The 18,800-nt window shown below is 39.7% G+C and overlaps 1 protein-coding gene across 1 annotated transcript in view; it reads left to right on the top strand.

Annotated features, from left to right (window-relative positions):
* The window catches only part of CUL4A (cullin 4A), a 70,035-nt gene that overhangs the window by 13,456 nt on the left and 37,779 nt on the right, over positions 1 to 18,800 (top strand). Inside the window, exons 6-11 of the mRNA XM_063459685.1 lie at positions 2,363 to 2,436; positions 3,087 to 3,249; positions 3,445 to 3,534; positions 14,112 to 14,194; positions 14,692 to 14,759; positions 14,962 to 15,080. Of these exons, the coding sequence (XP_063315755.1) occupies positions 2,363 to 2,436; positions 3,087 to 3,249; positions 3,445 to 3,534; positions 14,112 to 14,194; positions 14,692 to 14,759; positions 14,962 to 15,080 (597 nt within the window). The remainder of the gene's footprint in view (positions 1 to 2,362; positions 2,437 to 3,086; positions 3,250 to 3,444; positions 3,535 to 14,111; positions 14,195 to 14,691; positions 14,760 to 14,961; positions 15,081 to 18,800) is intronic.

Here is an 18,800-nt window from a genome sequence, read left to right as displayed (position 1 = left end):
GCAACGGTCTGGATACTGAAGTGATAAAGATCCTGTTGGCAACTAACAAGGAATCTACTTCAAAGATCTACGCTAGAATTTGGAAGATATTCTGTCAGTGGTGTTGTAGATTTAAAGTCAACCCTGTTTCCGCATCCATCCAGAAGATTCTAAGTTTCCTTCAGATGGGATTTGCTAAAGGTCTTAAACCTGCTTCATTGAAATTGCAGGTTTCTGCTATCAGTTTCTTCTCCCTCAGATGCTTGGCCTCTAATATTCTGATTTCGAGGTTCTTCAGAGCTCTAACTCGTTTGGTGCCCTATGTTAGGGAAACCTATCCTCCCTGGGATCTTAACTTGGTTCTTTCAGCGCTTTGTGAGCCGCCCTTTGAACCATTGGAGGAAGCTTCCCTGAAGATTATTTCGTTAAAAACTGTCTTTTTGGTGGCTATTACATCAGCTAAAAGAATTTGTGAGATTCAAGCTCTTCGGGCGAATTTTCCTTTTTTAGTTTTCCATCAGGACAAGGTGGTTCTAAAGCTCGATCCTTCTTTTATACCTAAAGTTTTTTCGGTTTCGAACGTCAACCAGGAAGTGGTCTTACCGACTTTTTGTCAGAATCCATCTAATGCCTTGGAAAGCAAATTTCACTGCCTAGACGTAAAGAGATGTCTTTTACAATACCTAAAATCTACGGAATCCTTCAGGAAGGATAATAGTCTTTTTGTCCTATTCAGAGGCACTAGGAAAGGCATGAAGGTTTCGAAGAGTTCTCTGGCTAGATGGCTGAAGGATTGTATTCTGTTGGCTTATTCCAAGAATGGCATGGAACATCCAGGCCCTATAAAGGCCCACTCTACTAGAGCGGTTTCGACGTCTTGGGCTCTCCGAGCAGCTGCATCTCCCTCTCAGATTTGTTCGGCTGCTACTTGGTCCTCTCTCCATACTTTCTCAAGACACTACAAGTTGGACATACTGGCCTCGGAGGATGCTGCTTTTGGGCGCAAGGTGCTTCAAGCTGTAGTGAAATGAACCCGCCCTCAGGATCTGCTTTATTATATCCCTGTGGTATAAGCACTGCCTCTAATCTGAAGGGAAAAACATAAATTTTACTTACCGTAAATTTCTTTTTCCTGAAGATTAGAGGCAGTGCTACATTCCCGCCCCTTTTTTCTAATAAACTCAGTAATTTTGCAGCTATTTGGCTTATGTATTTTCTGGGTATGTTCAGGAGGAGCTGCTACTTATTGGAAAGGAGGTAATTAGGGGAGGGTTTAAATGTTTGGAGATTTGCCTGCCTGTTTTTTCCCTCCAGATTGGATATCCCTGTGGTATAAGCACTGCCTCTAATCTTCAGGAAAAAGAAATTTACGGTAAGTAAAATTTATGTTTTCTGAAAGTTCACTGCTTTATGGTCTGACTCCTCTTCATGAGATATAATACCTACTCTCTATGTTTGCAACATAGGAATGTGAGTCCATTTTCAGGACCAGGAACTCTCAAGCACTCTTTTCAAATTGTGGCGTTGACTTAATGTTTTTGGATAAGCTTTTCAAATGATTTCATATTTTGAAAAATATTTTAACATTTTGTCTCTCCCTCTCCCCTCAGTGATGTAAAAAACAGCTAAAATTCGTGTCTTGTAATATCTTAATTAATTGGACTAACATGGCTCAGAAATGCTTCAGACTTGAGAAAGGGAAGTTCTCCTGAAAGCTTGTCATTAAAAAAAATCTGTTGGTCCAATAAGAAAGGTATTACAAGATACAAATTTTATCTGGTGGTTTTATTTATTTATATATATATATATATATATATATATATATATATATATATATATATATATATATATATATAAAATTTAAAAAAAATGTTGTTAATCTTTTTTTTATATATATATATATATATTTTGAAAACTATTTTTGAAGGTTTAATTAAAAAAAAAAAAAAAAACACCTAATTTGAAAAGCTTATCTGAAAAAAAATAGACTCCTGTATTCTCATATCCCTAAATGTCCTCCGTTTACTTTGCTGGCAAAAACTTAGAGTTCATTCATGAATACCAAGATTAAAAGAAATGCCTTTTAGTTTTTTTTTTTGTTTGTTTGTTTGTTTTCTTTTTAAGTTGGATTTATCTAAGGACTAAGGTGCTAAGGTTTTTTTTTTTGTTTGTTTGTTTTTAACTAGAGAGGCGACTCGTCTACTAAATTATATTTTTATGGGGTTTTTGTTGTTTTGTATTTTTTTATGCAGCCATCCTAACTTTTCATTGGACACCCCAAATTATCCTGCAGAATATATTGCTGATCAGAAGCATTTTACCCGTTTTCCTGTATTCTCTTTCATCATTACAAATAATCATTTGATTATTTTATTTTATTTAGATTATGATCAGAAGTATTTTCCTATTCTTGGATCGGACGTATGTCCTTCAGAACTCAATGCTTCTGTCAATATGGTAAGTTCCTGATACCCTATTTTCATTTTTTACATCATTTTTAGACACATTTCAATCTTAGGAACTTTTTTTTCTTCCTTCCCAAGAAGGGTAGAGACGTAGTTAATAGTAAATTGTTTAAAGGACCATTGTCATCTCAAAACTATTTTTAATATAGTATTCCTTTCATCAAGTTTTTAAAAAATAAATAATTTTTTTTTTAAAGGCAGTATATGTAAATGAGAAAAACACATCTCTTCCTTTAGTATATGACAGGATCCTTCAGCCATATGCATGCACCTTGGGTCAGAGTGTGTTTGAAAACTGTAAGTTAATGGATTTTATTTTGTGTGTGTATGCATGATTAATACTTGTTCAGCCAAAACTTAGTATTTTTCACCGTGTTCTTTACTGCTTCTGTGCATGGAAACAAGGAAGATCATGGCAGCTAAGTGATCTACCTTCCAACAGCCTGTTGCCTTTTCCTGAAAATTCTGCCCTAGTACACAAGTAATAAAATGTTTCTGGGAATTTAGTTTTCTGTAGAAAAATTAGGAATGAATGTTTGCTGTGTTCATCCAGTTGAACTTTTCCAAACATTTGATTGCTGGAGGTCTTTGAAATGTGTTTATGAAATGATAGTTAACATCTTGTCTCTATTACTTGTACAGGGATATGGGATTGGATCTGTTCCGCAGCCATGTCATAAGTGACAGACTGGTTCAGAGTAAGACTATTGACGGTATCTTGCAGCTTATTGATAAAGAGCGCTCTGGAGAGGCTGTCGACCGTAGCTTGCTACGAAGTTTACTGAGCATGCTGTCCGACTTACAAGTAAGTTGCTTAATTGTAGGTCAAATGCAAGTGTTTTCTTATTTCCATGCACTGTCAAATGTAATTTTAAGAAAATTGAATATTTTAATAAAGTTTACAATACCTTTTATTCCCTTGTCTCCATTCAAAATGGCTAATGTGCTTCTTGGCATCAGTACATTTAAATTTACCATGTTTGACATTTTCCCTACACAGGTATACAGAGAGTCCTTTGAAGTGAGATTTTTGGAGGAAACAAATTGCTTGTATGCTGCTGAAGGGCAAAGATTAATGCAAGAGAGAGAGGTAATTAAACAATTTAAAGTGTACCTTCCTTTATAGATATGAAGTAAAATCTTATTTACATTGTGACAGCTACATTTTCCTAACATATGGTGGCCGTACAACAAGTCCCAACATAGGACTGGTTGGGACAAGCAATCTACCGTATATACTCGAGTATAAGCCGACCCGAATATAAGCCGAGGCCCCTAATTTTACCCCAAAAAACTGGGAAAACTTATTGACTCGAGTATAAGACTAGGGTGGGAAATGCAGCAGCTGCTGGTAAATTTCTAAATAAAATTAGATCCTTAAAAAATTATATTAATTGAATATTTATTTACAGTGTGTGTATATAATGAATGCAGTGTGTGTATGAGAATACAGTGTGTGTATGAGAATGCAGTGTGTGTGTGTGTATGAGAATGCAGTGTGTGTGTGTGTATGAGAATGCAGTGTGTGTGTGTGTATGAGAATGCAGTGTGTGTGTATGAGAATGCAGTGTGTGTGTATGAGAATGCAGTGTGTGTGTATGAGAATGCAGTGTGTGTGAGAATGCAGTGTGTGTATGAATGCAGTGTGTGTATATGAATGCCGTGTGTGTGTATGAAAATGCTGTGTATGAGTGCAGTGTGTGTGTATGAGTGCAGTGTGTGTATGAGTGCAGTGTGTGTGTATGAGTGCAGTGCGTGTGTGTATGAATGCAGTGTGTGTGTGTGCATGAATGCAGTGTGTGTGTGCATGAATGCAGTGTGTGTGTGCATGAATGCAGTGTGTGTGTGCATGAATGCAGTGTGTGTGTGCATGAATGCAGTGTGTGTGTGCATGAATGCAGTGTGTGTGTGTGCATGAATGCAGTGTGTGTGTGTGCATGAATGCAGTGTGTGTGTGCATGAGTGCAGTGTGTGTGTATGAATGCAGTATGTGTGTATGAATGCAGTGTGTGTATGTGTGTGTGTAATGCAGAGTGTGATGCAGAGCCTTGGTGGGGGGTGGGCATTTTTATTTTTTAATTATTATTTTAATATTTTTTTTGTTTCATTACATTTTTTTATTATTATTATTTTTGTATTTTATTATTATTTTTTATTTTATTATTATTTTTATTTTATTATTTTTATTTTTTTATTATTATTAATATATATATACACATTTTTTCGGCCCCCCTCCCTGCTTGCTAGCTGGCCAGGGAGGGGGGCTCTCCTTCCCTGGTGGTCCAGTGGATGGGCACTGTGTAGGAGGGGGCTGTGGGGGCTGCAGAGAGATGTTACTTACCTTTCCTGCAGCTCCTGTCAGCTCTCTCCTCCTCTGCCGGTCCGTTCAGCACCTCGGTCAGCTCCCAGTGTAAATCTCTCGCGAGATTTACACTGTGAGCTGACAGAAGAGCTGAACGGACCGGCAGAGGAGGAGAGAGCTGACAGGAGCTGCAGGAAAGGTAAGTAACATCTCTCTGCAGCCCCCACAGCCCCCTGTCTGTATTATGGCAATGCAAATTGCCATAATACAGACAATTGACTCGAGTATAAGCCGAGTTGGGGTTTTTCAGCACAAAAAATGTGCTGAAAAACTCGGCTTATACTCGAGTATATACGGTAAAAGTATTTTAAAATGCCTCTCCTACTTACTGTATAAAAGACCTCTTATGCCCAGCATGTCAGTTCTTCCGTGTCCCAGCCTGGCACAGACAAGTGATCATCCGTGGTGAGGCACAGTGGTTGTAGCCAGGGGGACTGGATAGCTCACTGGGTGGTGAGCTAATAGGCCAAACTCCGGCATGCCTGAAGTTACGGAGAGCTTGGGTAAGTGGACCTTTATGCTGATGATGTTCCCTGCAATCTGTAATGGCACTTCAGTGTGTCATGTCTATGACTTTACTGACCACACGCCTGTGCTGGGAGGCCTTGCATTGCACCGAAGTTCCTATTGCAATACAGATTGAAACTTTGACACGCGCTAAATCCAAGTATATGAAGCCTTTTTAAAGCTGATGACTAGAAGAGGAAATCGGAAAGTCTCAAAGTTCGCATTCCTTTACAGATGGAATGTCCATCAAGTTTGGTCCCACGTTGGCATACGTTTTCCCTCCAGTAGCTCTGATGCCCACAGTCATACAGAAAATCAGGACAGGCAGAGCTCTAGTGCTTGCAACAATTCCATATTGGCCCAACAGAAGTTGGTTCTCGGAATTGAAGACGATAGCAATCAAATATTGGGAACTTCCAACATCTCTTCCACTTCTGGAAAACTAACCCCTTCCTCTAGAAGCAATTCAAATGTTCAGATTGATGGCATGGCTACTGTAAGGTTGATCCTTAACCCCTTAAGGACCAAACTTCTGGAATAAAAGGGAATCATGACATGTCACACATGTCATGTGTCTTTAAGGGGTTAAACATCATGGCATTCAGGAAAACAGATTTGATCTACTCCTAGGCTTCACCAGAGAATTAACATCTAAAATATACTTTAGGATTATGGAAATGTTTTCTTCACTGGTGTAATGAGCATAACTGCCTTCATATGTCACCATCCACAAATACTATTCTGCATTTCTTGTCAGACAGTTTTTCATCTGATCTCCGTGTTTCCACTTTAAAAGGGCAACTGTCAGCATTAAGCCATTTTCTCATCCATGATTTAAGTTATGATTTATTAAGTAGAAGATTTTTCAGAGCCATTTTAATTTTCTGGCCTCATCGGAAATCTTTTGTTCCTTCGTGGGACCTGTGAATCACCATTTGAGCCAATGGAAGACATCCCAGTTAAATTTTCTGATGTAAGTGGCAATTACATCTGCTAAAGGGGTTAACGAACTCCAAGCCCTTTCTTCATCAGAGGAATTTTCCATTTGACATGCAGATAAAGTCGTTTTACATTTTAAGCCATTAGGTGATATCTAAAAGAATAATCAACCAGCCTATTGTTCTACCATCTTTCTGCAATTCTTCTTCCTGTCCTCAGGAACAAAAGTGGCATACTCTGGACATCCGCAGAGCCTTAGATATACCTGGGCAGATGGCTGCCTTCACGAGGTCAGACCATCCGTTCGTTTCCAGAGAAAAGCTCAAGGAAATATGATCTCTAAACATACTGTAGCCAGATTGCTTACGAAAACAGTTAAATTATCTTATAAGTTCAATATCCGTTAAAGAACATTCTACAAGAGCTATGGCTACATCCTGGGCAGAACGGGCCATGCTTCACCCGAAGACACTGTATCTTACAAAAGTGAGTACACCCCTCACATTTTTGTAAATATTTCATTATATCTTTACATGTGACAACACTGAAGAAATGACACTCTGCTACAATGTAAAGTAGTAAGTGTACAGCCTGTAAACAGTGTAAATTTGTTGTCCCCTCAAAATAACGCAACACACAGCCATTAATGTCTAAACCGTTGGCAACAAAAGTGAGTACACCCCTAAGTGGAAATCCAAATTGGGCCCAATTAGCCATTTTTCCTCCCTGGTGTCTCGTTAGTGTTACAAGGTCTCAGGTGTGAATGGGGAGCATCTGTGTTAAATTTGGTTTTATCGCTCTCACACTCTCTTACTGGCTACTGGAAGTTCAGCATGGCACCTCATGGCAAAGTACTCTCTGAGGATCTGAAAAAAAGAATTGTTGCTCTGCATAAAGATGGGCTAGGTTATAAGAAGATTGCCAAGACCCTGAAACTGAGCTGCTTCACAGTGGGCAAGACCATATAGTGGTTTCACCGGACAAGTTCCACTCAACATGCCTCGCCATTGTCGAACAAAGAAGTTGAGTGCACATGCTCAGCGTAATATCCAGAGGTTGTCTTTGGGAAATAGAAATATGAGTGCTTCCAGCATTGCTGCAGAGGTTAAAGGGGTGGGGGGATCAGCCTGTCAGTGCTCAGACCACACGCCGCACACTGCACTTCTGCGTGGCTGTTTTCACAGAAGGAAGCCTCTTCTAAAGATGATGCACATGAAAGTCCGCAAACCGTTTGCTGAAGACAAGCAGACCAGGAACATGGATTACTGGAACCAGGTCCTGTGGTCCGATGAGAACAAGATAAACTTATTTGGTTCAGATGGTGTCAAGCGTGTGTGGCGGCAACCAGGTGAGGAGTACAAAGACAAGTACAGCCTTGCAATCCTATTTACTGGACTCAACTCTGAGATGAGCAACAGGACAGGAGATACTTGTGTCTTTAATACATATTTGACTGAGACATATTTGCCTACAGTCAAGCATGGTGGTAGGAGTGTCATGGTCTGGGCCTGCATGAGTGCTGCCCACACTGGGGAGCTACAGTTCATTGAGGGAACCATGAATGCCAACATGTTCTGTGACATACTGAAGCAGAGCATAATTCTTCGGAGCCTAGGCCGCAGGGCAGTATTCCAACATAATGACCCCAAACACGCCTCCAAGACGACCACTACCTTGCTGATGGACTGGCCAAGCACCCAGAAACCTCTCCAATCTTATATCCATCCCATGTAACTCTCCCTTTAAATCCTCCTTCCATTCTACCCTCTGGAATGCATGCTCTGTGTCTGCAACATAACTAAATCTACTTTTATCCATGACTTATTCATCTCACGCTCCCTAAACTTACTTGCTTTTAACTGAAACTTGGCTCTCTCCTTCTGACACAGCTACCCCTGCCTCATTATTCTATGGTGGTCTACAGTTTACACACAACCCAAGAAAGTCTGACCGTAAAGGTGGCGGTGTAGAGTTTCTCCTTTCTCCCCACTGCTCCTTCAAACCCCTCCTCTCTTTCTCCTCCTTTAAAATTCACTGAATTTGCTTATTCAAACCCATATCTGTAAACATCAAAGTTATTTATCGGCCCCCAGGTTTTCCTCATCTCTTCCTTTTGTTGCCTGGCTTCCTTACTACATCTCAAGCAATATCCCATCCCTAATTCTAGGGGATTTTAACATTCCCATTAACCCCACCGTTGTCCTCAGTAGCCTCAAATCCTATTGCAATCACCTCCTCCCTTGGGCTGTTGCAATGGGCTAATTCTCCCACACATCTACCTTGTTAGCTTAATGTATTCCTTAAAGGGACACTATAGTCACCTGAAAAACTTCAGCTTAATGAGGTTGTTCAGGTGAGAACTATAGCTCCCTGCAGCCTTTCTCATGTAAACACTGTATTTTGAGAAAATACAGTGTTTACATTGAAATCTAGGAACACCTCCAGTTGCAGTCCCTCAGAGTGAACCAGAGGGACTTATGAGTTGATAAAGGCATAATATGCCTCCATCCACTCCGATCTGCTGTGCACGAGCATCCTGTGATTCAGTATCTCCTCCCACTGCATGCAGACACTGAAATTTCCTCATAGAGATTCATTGATTCAATTCATCTCTATGAGGAGATGCTGATTGGCCACGGCTGTGTTTGAATCATGCTGGCTCTGCCCCTGATCTGCCTCCTTGTCAGTCTCAGCTAATCCTATGGGGACGCACTGTTATTGGATCAGGCTATCACATGTCAGCAGACTGCTTGTTTTTCCTGAGTCTAACAGCATGCAGATTTACAGCTTCTGGCTTGAATACAGTAAGATTTTTACTATATTTATGGAGGCATGAGGGGCCCAGGGGGGCTAGATGGTCGTGTTAACACTATAGGGTCAGGAATACATGTAGTTGCACTGGTGACTATAGTGTCCCTTTAAATGTATGCCAACCTATTTTGTGGATGAAAGATTAACTCTGGGGCAATCAGTTTTTTAAGAGGAGTTTCTTTGTTAAACTGAAATGTGGTAAATTGAAAGTTAAGCTCTGTTTACCACTTGGCTTTTGCAGACAAAAAGTTGCACATTTTTATTTTGCCACACCTTACTGTTTAGTGAAATATTTTATGCTAAATGGTACCAATGCACCTATTCACATGTCTGTAAATATTTCTACTTTACTATGTGAAATTATGAAAAGAGATGTTTACATAGCAGACAATAAGAAATTCTCAATTAAACAAAAGGGTATATTTTTCAAAGTGTTCTCAAGTGACTTAAAATCTGTCGTTATTTTTTTTTATTGCATTTCTAAGTGATTTAACCCCTTAACGACGAGTGACGGACGAGGTCCGTCACTCAGGGGAATGCGTTAATGACGAGTGACGGACCTCGTCCGTCACCCGTTAAAATTAACCCCAGATCGCCGCGATCGTGGGGTTAATGGTGCTCCGGTCTGCCTCTGCATTAGAGGCAGACCAGGAGCACCGGATCGGGCTGTCAGAGTACATGTGCCCGCTCTGACAGCATGTCTGAGCGGGCACATGTGCTCTCTATACTCACCTCCGCCTCCCTGCACTTCCTGGTTCTGTGTGAAGTGCAGGGAGACGGATCTTCAGTGATCCTGCCCCCTGGTGGAAAAAAAAAATTGTAAAATTAAAATCCCACCCCCCTTTAACCCCCCTTTACCCATTTTAATAAAAAATTAACCCCTTCCCTGCCAATTGATCACTGACTACAGTGATCAATTGGCAGGGATTACATTTTACTAAGATCTGATTTTTTTTTTAACCCCTGAGGGTTAATTCTTTTTTTTTTTTTTAACCCTCAGGGGTTCCATTTATTTTATTAATTAATTTAAATATTTTAAAATTATAAATTTAGCTAGCTGGGGAGGGTGGAAGTTAGTGGGGAATTGGGGGATTTAGTATTACGCTAACTAGGGGTTAACGTTAAAAAAAGTTTAAAAAGTTAAAAAATTAAGTTAAAAAAAAAGTTTTAATAACATTTAAGTAAAAAATTAAAAAAATAAACCCTTTACCCAGTCCAAATAAAAATTAACCCCTTCCCTGCCAACCGATCACTGCCTACAGTGATCAAAATACAGATCACAGTATTATACTGTTCTAATTTTTTTTTTTTAACCCCTGACGATTAACTTTTATTTATTTTTTAACCCTCAGGGGTTAAATTTATTTAATTAACAAATTTAAATATTGTATAATTAAATATTTTGCTAGCTGGGGTGGGTGGGAGTTATGGGAAAATGGGGAATTTACTGTTTGTGCTGCTTACTGCTAGTTAGGGGTTAACGTAAAAAAAAAAGCTTAGAAAAATGTTAAATCTGTAAAAAAAAGTTTTACGAAAGTTTAGGAAACTTTAAAAAAATGAATAATCAAAACAAAAGTTTAAAAAATAGTTTTAAAAAGTAAAAAAATACATTTAATAACGCTCATTACCACTACACCTGGTACAAGCTAGCGGAAAAATGATCCCACGCTAAGGTTCAAAATATGCCTTTTGAAATACCCTGGGATGTCTTCTTTAAGAAATGGTATGGCTTTATGGGGTATTTGGATTATATAGCCTGGTAAAATACTCTAAAATGGGACATGGGCACAGCGTAAAAATTCAAAATTTGAAAAAAAATGGAATGGCTGTGTCCCAAATGTGCCCCTCCGATGTCCACATATACCTGGCAAAGGTACATACGGGGGTATTTTTGTACTCAGCAGACATAGCTGAGCAAAATATGAAGTATTATACAGTGGTAGTACACATATGGTTTGCAAAATATACTGTGCAAACTCACTTTGTGTGTCAAAAAGGCAGAAAAAAAACGCTTATAACCACTACACCTGGTACACGCTAGCGGAAAAATGATCCCACGCTAAGGTTCAAAATATGCCTTTTGAAATACCCTGGGGTGTCTACTTTAATAAATGGTAGGCCTTTGTGGGGTAGTTTGAATTTAAAACCTGCAAAGATGCTTGGAAATTGCACATAGGCCCGGCGTCAAAATTCAAAGTTCGGTCAAAACTGATATGGCTTGGTCTCCTATATGGCACTGTAGCTTCACAAAATAGTGCCATAGACATACAATGGGGGTGTCCTTTTACTCAGAAGACTTAGCTGAGCATAATTTGGGGGGTTTGAACTTAGTGGCACACATGAAATATACAAAATGCCCAGCAAAAATGCAATCCGTATGTAAAAAATGCACAAAATTATTTTTTACCACATACTTTGGCATGTAATGGTAAAAAAATGGGGGCATGTTAAGGCACAATATGCACCTTATGAGATACCCTGGAGTGTCTTCTTTTACAAATGGTAGGCCTTTGTGGGGTGTTTTTGAACAGTCAAACTGTTATAATACCCCAAATGGAAGCATAGGCTCATTAAATCCGTCTCTCAAAATTCTACTGTGAATACTGAAAAGGACAGGTCTCCTGTATGGCACTGTATCTTCACGAAATAGTGCCATAGACATACAATGGGGGTGTCCTTTTACTCAGAAGACTTAGCTGAGCATAATTTGGGGGTTTTGAACTTAGTGGCACACATGAAATATACAAAATGCCCAGCAAAAATGCAATCCGTATGTAAAAAATGCACAAAATTATTTTTTACCACATACTTTGGCATGTAATGGTAAAAAAATGGGGGCATGTTAAGGCACAATATGCACCTTATGAGATACCCTGGAGTGTCTACTTTTACAAATGGTAGGCCTTTGTGGGGTTTTTTTGAACAGTCAAACTACTATAATACCCCAAATGGAAGCATAGGCTCATTAAATCCGTCTCTCAAAATTCTACTGTGAATACTGAAAAGGACAGGTCTCCTATATGGCACTGTAGCTTCACGAAATAGTGCCAAAGACATACAATGGGGGTACCGTTGTACTCAGCAGAAGTAACTGAACACATAATAAAACTTTGTACAGGAATAGCACACACCAACTTTACAAAATACACATGAGAAGTTCTTTGTTATAAGTTTGTGTGCGAAAACCCCCAAAAAACACAATTTTACTCCAATATTTAGCAGAGGTTGGCGGTAAAATGGCTACGTAGAAAGTGTCAAAACAACCTTAGGTAAATAGCCTGTGGTGTCTACTTTATATAAATATATACTTTTGTGTGGCAGTTTTGTTTTCTTTTATGGCTATTAGGCTTACAAGACAAACATACCAAATTCTAAAATCGCTCCACATAAAAAGTTTATTTTACTCCTTGTGCTTTGTGACCTGTAACTACCAAAAAAAACTTAAAATCCCAGACACATTATATATTCTGTAATTCAGAACAACTAAATGAATTTATTTTAAATTACTTTCATTAACCTGCACTAATTATGTACACATTATTATTGCAAAAACTGTAAAAAAAACACACAAAAATTCATTTTTTTGCATATTTCTGTATTTTTTTTTATAATAAATAAGCATTTATATATATATGTGTTACATCAAATTAAAGCCCTTTCTGTCCTTTAAAAAATGGTATATAATATGTGTCGGTGCAATAAATTAGTAAAATGCAAATTGCAGTTGAACGCAAATAGCAAAAAATGCAAAAAATGCCGTTGTCATTAAGTGAAAGACAAGCTTCTGAAGCTCTGTCCTTAAGGGGTTAAAAAGGAGTTGTTGTTTTTTGTTTGTTTGTTGTTGTTTTTTTTTTTTTAATTGTGCCAATTTTCTCAGAACTTTCCATTTCAGAAAACTGCCAAATGTACAATAGTGGGCAAAAGCCTGTCACTTTTCTGGCATTAAAAACGTGTTATAAGAATTAAAGGAGCACTATAGGGTCAGGAACACAAACATGTATTCCTGACCCGATAGGGTTAAAACCACCATCTTGCCTCCCAAAATATTGTAAAATCTTACATGTATTCAAGTCTAGAGCTGCCTGCTTTGTCCCTGTTTCCTTTAGAACTGCCTGCTTTGTCCCTGTTTCCTTTAGACCTGCCTGCTGACATCAGCAGAAGTGGTTGCCTGATCCAATCACAATGCTTCCCCATAGGATTGGCTGAGACTGACAAAGAGGCAGATCAGGGGCAGGGCCAGCCCAATTCAAACACAGCCCTGGCCAATCAGCATCTCCTCATAGAGATGAAGTGAATCAATGAATCTCTATGAGGAAAGTTCAATGTCTGCATACAGAGGGTGGAGACTCTGAATGTTTGGATGCATTTTAGGCAGCCATGACCCAGGAAGGATCTCTAACAGCCATCTAAGGAGTGGCCAGTGAAGTTATCACTAGGCTGTAATGTAAACACTGCAGTTTCTCTGAAAAGACAGTGTTTACAGCAAAAAGCCTGAAGGGAATGATTCTACTCACCAGAACAAATGCAATAAGCTGTAGTTGTTCTGGTGACTATAGTGTCCTTTTAAGTCTGTTGTACCGTGTATGTTCAAAAATCATTATTATTTATTCCTTATGGTAGTTCTTTACAGCTATATATATATATATATATATATATATATATATATATATATATATATATATATATATATATATATATATTTTTTTTTTTATTATTTTTTTTTTAATACTTTTTCTTTTTTTTATCTTGAAGTGTAGGTATATCATAATGAGAGCCATAGACAAATTCTGAATAATTTTAAAGGGTTACTTCAACCACCATGACTACTTCAGTGATTGTCATGGTGGTAGGAGTTTGGATGTGCAGTTTATGATTTAAACTTTCTTTCTGTTTTAAGAACAGGGACCTGTTAGCAATGCCCAATAAGACATTCTAAGCCCCAAAACGTAAAGTGTCAGGGTTGGAGTAACCCTTTTAAAGTCCTTATTTACTTCTGAAACATGTTTGGATAGTAGCATCTGTTTTAACTGCATAATCCAATTATTCAGATCCCAGAATACCTTCATCATGTAAACAGGAGATTGGAAGAAGAAGTGGACAGAGTTATCACTTATTTGGATCATGGGACTCAGTAAGTACATGTAATATCTTAAGTTGTGTTTTTTTTTTTTTCTAAAAAGTTATTCTTGGTCAAAGTGGGGAACAGTTGCGCACATGTGATGTAACAGTCTACTGAATTCACTTGCCTTTGAGCCAGTGCTCAACCTGCGCATTTCACTTTAGGAGTTAAATCCCTTTGTTTATAACCCCGCTGTAGCCACACCTCCCCTGAATGTGATTTACACCTGAAAAATAACGTCTAAAGGCTGTGTGAATCACAACCAGGGCTGGTGTGTCTAGAACTGCATAAACTGAAACAAGGCATGATCTATACATCAAAACTGCTTTATTCCATATACCGGTAAATAATAATAGTTAAGCTAAAGTTGTTTTGGTGCCAGCAGAAATGGGGAGCAGAACAAAGGTCATTGCATTTGACTCTCGCGTACATAGTGAATATTTGTTCAGTTTTCTTGTATATGTTTAAGTGTTCAATATAAAACTGATATACTTTATTTTATCCTACAGTAAACCACTTATAGCTTGTGTGGAGAAACAACTACTGGGTGAGCACTTGGCTGCCATACTTCAAAAAGGTAAACTGTAAAAGATTGTTTTATCATGGTTCACCATTTAGACACCTTTAAGAAACATATCAACTAACATCCGTATTAATATTCCCAGCCACCACCATACTTGCTGTTTAATAAACTGTTAATGACATCTCACCATTATTGGTTTCCTTGTTCTTATAATCTTATAACATGATTCAAACATGAATCTGATTTTTGTAAACAGGTCTGAAAAACATGCTGGATGAAAACAGAGTCCCAGATCTTACCCTTATGTATCAACTCTTCAGCAGGGTAAAAGGTGGTCAGTTAATATTGCTGCAGCACTGGGGGGAGTACATAAAAGTAAGTTTAGATAAAAACAGTACTATGATTCCTGTTCCAGTCTCTTATCATCCAATAACAAATGTAGCTATTTTAATACATGTTCATTTCATGTGTATTTTGTTCATTTTTTTCAATATTCTTTTGTAAGTAGAGGTAAATATATATGTGATCCAACTATGAGGAAATTAGCACTCTAGCTACCCAAATTTAATAAATCAGATTTATCCCCCCTGTAATAGTTTATATGGCCTCTAGAAGTATGAGTTGTTCTGCTCACATTCATGTTTATTTGCTTTATGTACACTTTAGAATGAAGTTTGGAGAGCATGTTAACCTCTTAAGGTCCAAAGCGTTTGTGAACATGGCCTTTTTTTTGCAATGAGTTCTTTCTACCACAATTTCCCCCTTTCTGTTTAAGTGCACCCATGTATATTATATATAATTTTTGAAGGAGAAATGGTGTTTTCTTTTGGTGTCCTATATGTATGAATAATGCAATATTACATAGGAATAAAATATTTTTAAAATAGGTGGGTTGTCCCTAATCCAACCCATAAGTTAACCCATTTTCCAACCCATAATCCTACTCGTATTCCCAGCCCTAACCACATCCTCCAATTTCACCCCTTAATCCCACCTTTCAAGGCATTCCATCTGCTGATGTCAATACTGACACCAACAGAGGGATTTCCTAACTCACACAGTGTACAGTGTGATTGCAGCATGAGAGGGAGAGCTCACTTGCAGCAAACACAGAGAAAGGGGCTGGGCTGTTAGCAGAGTCTGGCAGCGATCCTGCTGCAGGGGAAACTCACCAGGATCTTTTCAGAGAGAGAGAATGAGGGGGTGGGCAAAATAATTTTTAAATTTACCACAGGAGAGCAATTGCGCTGACACAGCATTTAAATTAATTTTAGGGGCTATGAGCAGCGCTCACTTTGAGCTCTGCTCATGGCTATCCTGTAAGCCTAGCCCCAACCGAAAAAGGGAAGCCCCATGTATTGAAAGATGTCTGAGCATCCCCTTTTTCCTGATGCTGGGGCTCCATTCTCAGTAGTTGTAATGTAATTAAGCTTTGTAGTGTAATTGATTGTTATCCAAAGTCCATACTGCTATTTGTTGACTTGGGTTCACTGTGCTGTTTGGGAGGGGTTATGGTGGAGGACCTGAAGGGGAACTTTGTGTTCCACTGTAACCCTATTGTATGTAAATGGGGCTTTTGGGGTTATAGATGTGCTGTTTTCAATAAAGGTGAGTTGTGTTTTACCCAATGTTATGTCTTGTCTAGTATTTGGGTGGAAGGTGCATTATGGCGATCATCACTGCCTTGCTATAATAACTGCTCTATAGAAGAGATGGTCTCTAGGTCTATAATCCCCACAGCACTGGCTCTGAGAGACCCCAGTCAAGCTTCGGCGACTGGGTCTGAAGTGCCCTAAAGTTCCTGGTGGCAACGAAGAAGCTGATCTGGCTGATGTACTCAGTCAGAGTACAGTAGCTCCGTCACATATATAGTCTGTCATAACACAGCAAAAGGTGACATATTGGAGCCCTGTATATTTAATGACAGAGGGAGATAAGTAGCAGATAGCACGTTAATGGTTTTTCTCAATAAGTGCTGCTGTAGTGGCAGGAAGACACAAGAAACAGGACATATGGTTAATTTTGTGCATTGCTCTGTGCAGTTACATAGTATTGTCTGCTGTCCGCATCTGCATGGGAAATGTAGTAATCTGCCACACAAATATTCCCATTAACCCACCTTTGACCTCAGCAGCCTCCAAACTACTCTCAATTACTTCCTCCCTCGGGCTATCACAGTGGGCTAATTCTCCCACCCATGCAGCTGGCAATACCCTCGACCTCATCTTCTCTTATGCATGTACAGTATCTAATATCTGCAACACTCCATTTCCTCTCTGATCATCACCTCTTAACTTTTGCTCTCAAGTTCCCCCTCACCCAACAACCTCCGCCTAACCCCCCTAAACTCAGGAGGAACCTTAATCCTATTGACCTCCAGCAGCTGTCAGCTGATATTGATTCACAACTGCTATCCATCCCGTCCCTCTCCTGTCCCTCACTGGCCATCTCCACATATAACAATACCCTCACCTCTGCCTTGAACGCTGCAGCCCTGCTCCAAACAAGCACCTAAAGGAGGACACGCCCCCAACCGTGGTATACTAAATCAACACGCTACCTGCAAAGATGCTCCAGTTGTGCTGAACGCTCCTGGAGGAAGTCTCGCACCCAGTCAGACTTTCTCCATTATAGATTCATGTTGTGTTCATACAGCGAAGCCCTTGCCAAACAGTCATACTTTTCCTCTTTCGTTAGTTCATGCTCCTGCAATCCCAGGCATCTCTTTGACACCTTTAATTCTCTTCTTCGCCCTGCTGTGGACACTCCCCCTTCCCCCCCCCCCCCCCCCCTCAAACTAACCTTACTGCCGATAGCTTTGCATGTTACTTTACCGACAAGATTGCACAGCTAAGGAAAGAATTCTCTCCTCCTTGCTGTTCTCTTTCTCAACCACACGTAGATCATGCCTTTCCTACCCTTCAGACTTTCTTCCCGGCTACTGAACAAGAGGTGGCTGCGCTTCTCCTTTCCTCTCGCCCAACCACTTGCCCGCTCGATCCTGTCCCATCTCACCTTATCAGATCTCTCTCCACTTTTCTTGTGCCTTCCTTAACGTACATCTTCAACTGCTCTCTCGCTACTGGCATTGACCCTGCTGATCTCAAACATGCCACTGTAGTACCTATCCTGAAAAAAACATCTCTTTACCGGTCCTCCCTCTCTAACTATCGTCCTACATCCCTGCTTCCTTTTTCCTCAAAGCTTCTGGAAAGTCTTGTCTTTACCCTTGTCTCACTACCTCAGTTCCAACTCTCTCCTTGACCCTCTTCAATCTGGCTTCCGCTTTCTCCACCCTACTGAGACTGCGCTTATCAAAGTTACTAACGGCCTAATCGCAGCTAAATCCAAAGGCCACTACTCCACACTAATTCTTTTTGACCTCTCTGCTGCCTTTGACACAGTTGATCAAGCTTTTCTTCTTCAAACTCTTCAATCACTCACTCTGTGACTCTGTCCTCTCTTGGTTTTCCCCTTATTGCTCCCAACGCTCATTCAGTGTCTCCTTTTCTAATGATACCTTCTCCCCTTGTCCTGTCTCAGTTGGAGTCCCCCAAGGCTCTGTCCTTGGTCCCCTTCTATTTTCTCTTTATACTGCCTCTCTACCACCTGTACACCCAGATAGATCTCTTCTCCCCGGACTTCTCTCCTGCCGTCCTGCAACATGTCACTGCTTTCCTTTCTTCCATTTCTGACTGGATGTCCTACCACTTTCTGAAACTCAAGGCTTTCCTCCTCCTAATACTGATCCTCCTCTTGCACTCTCCCTTCAAGTTAGTGGTATCCACATAAGTCCATTCTTGCAAGCGCGCTGTCTTGGCGTCATATTTGATTCTGGCCTCACATCCAGTATGTATCCAAATCCTGTAGATTCAATCTTAAAAAAATTGCCCGCATCCGCCCCTTTCTTTACGCAAGATCCTACCAAGGAGCTTGTCCATGCTCTAGTAATTTCCTGCATGGTTTATTGTATTATTACCCTCTCCTGATTGGTCTTCCCAAAAGCCGAATTGCACCGCTACAGTCTGTAATGAATGCTGCCGCCAGACTGATTTTCCTCTCTAGTCGGTTCTCTCACACCTCACCCCTCTGTCA

This window comes from Pelobates fuscus, chromosome 1, assembly GCF_036172605.1.
Source record: "Pelobates fuscus isolate aPelFus1 chromosome 1, aPelFus1.pri, whole genome shotgun sequence".
Classification (NCBI taxonomy): Eukaryota; Metazoa; Chordata; class Amphibia; order Anura; family Pelobatidae; genus Pelobates; species Pelobates fuscus.
Note: the sequence above shows the minus strand (reverse complement) of the source record. Positions and strands in the feature narration are given on the sequence as shown.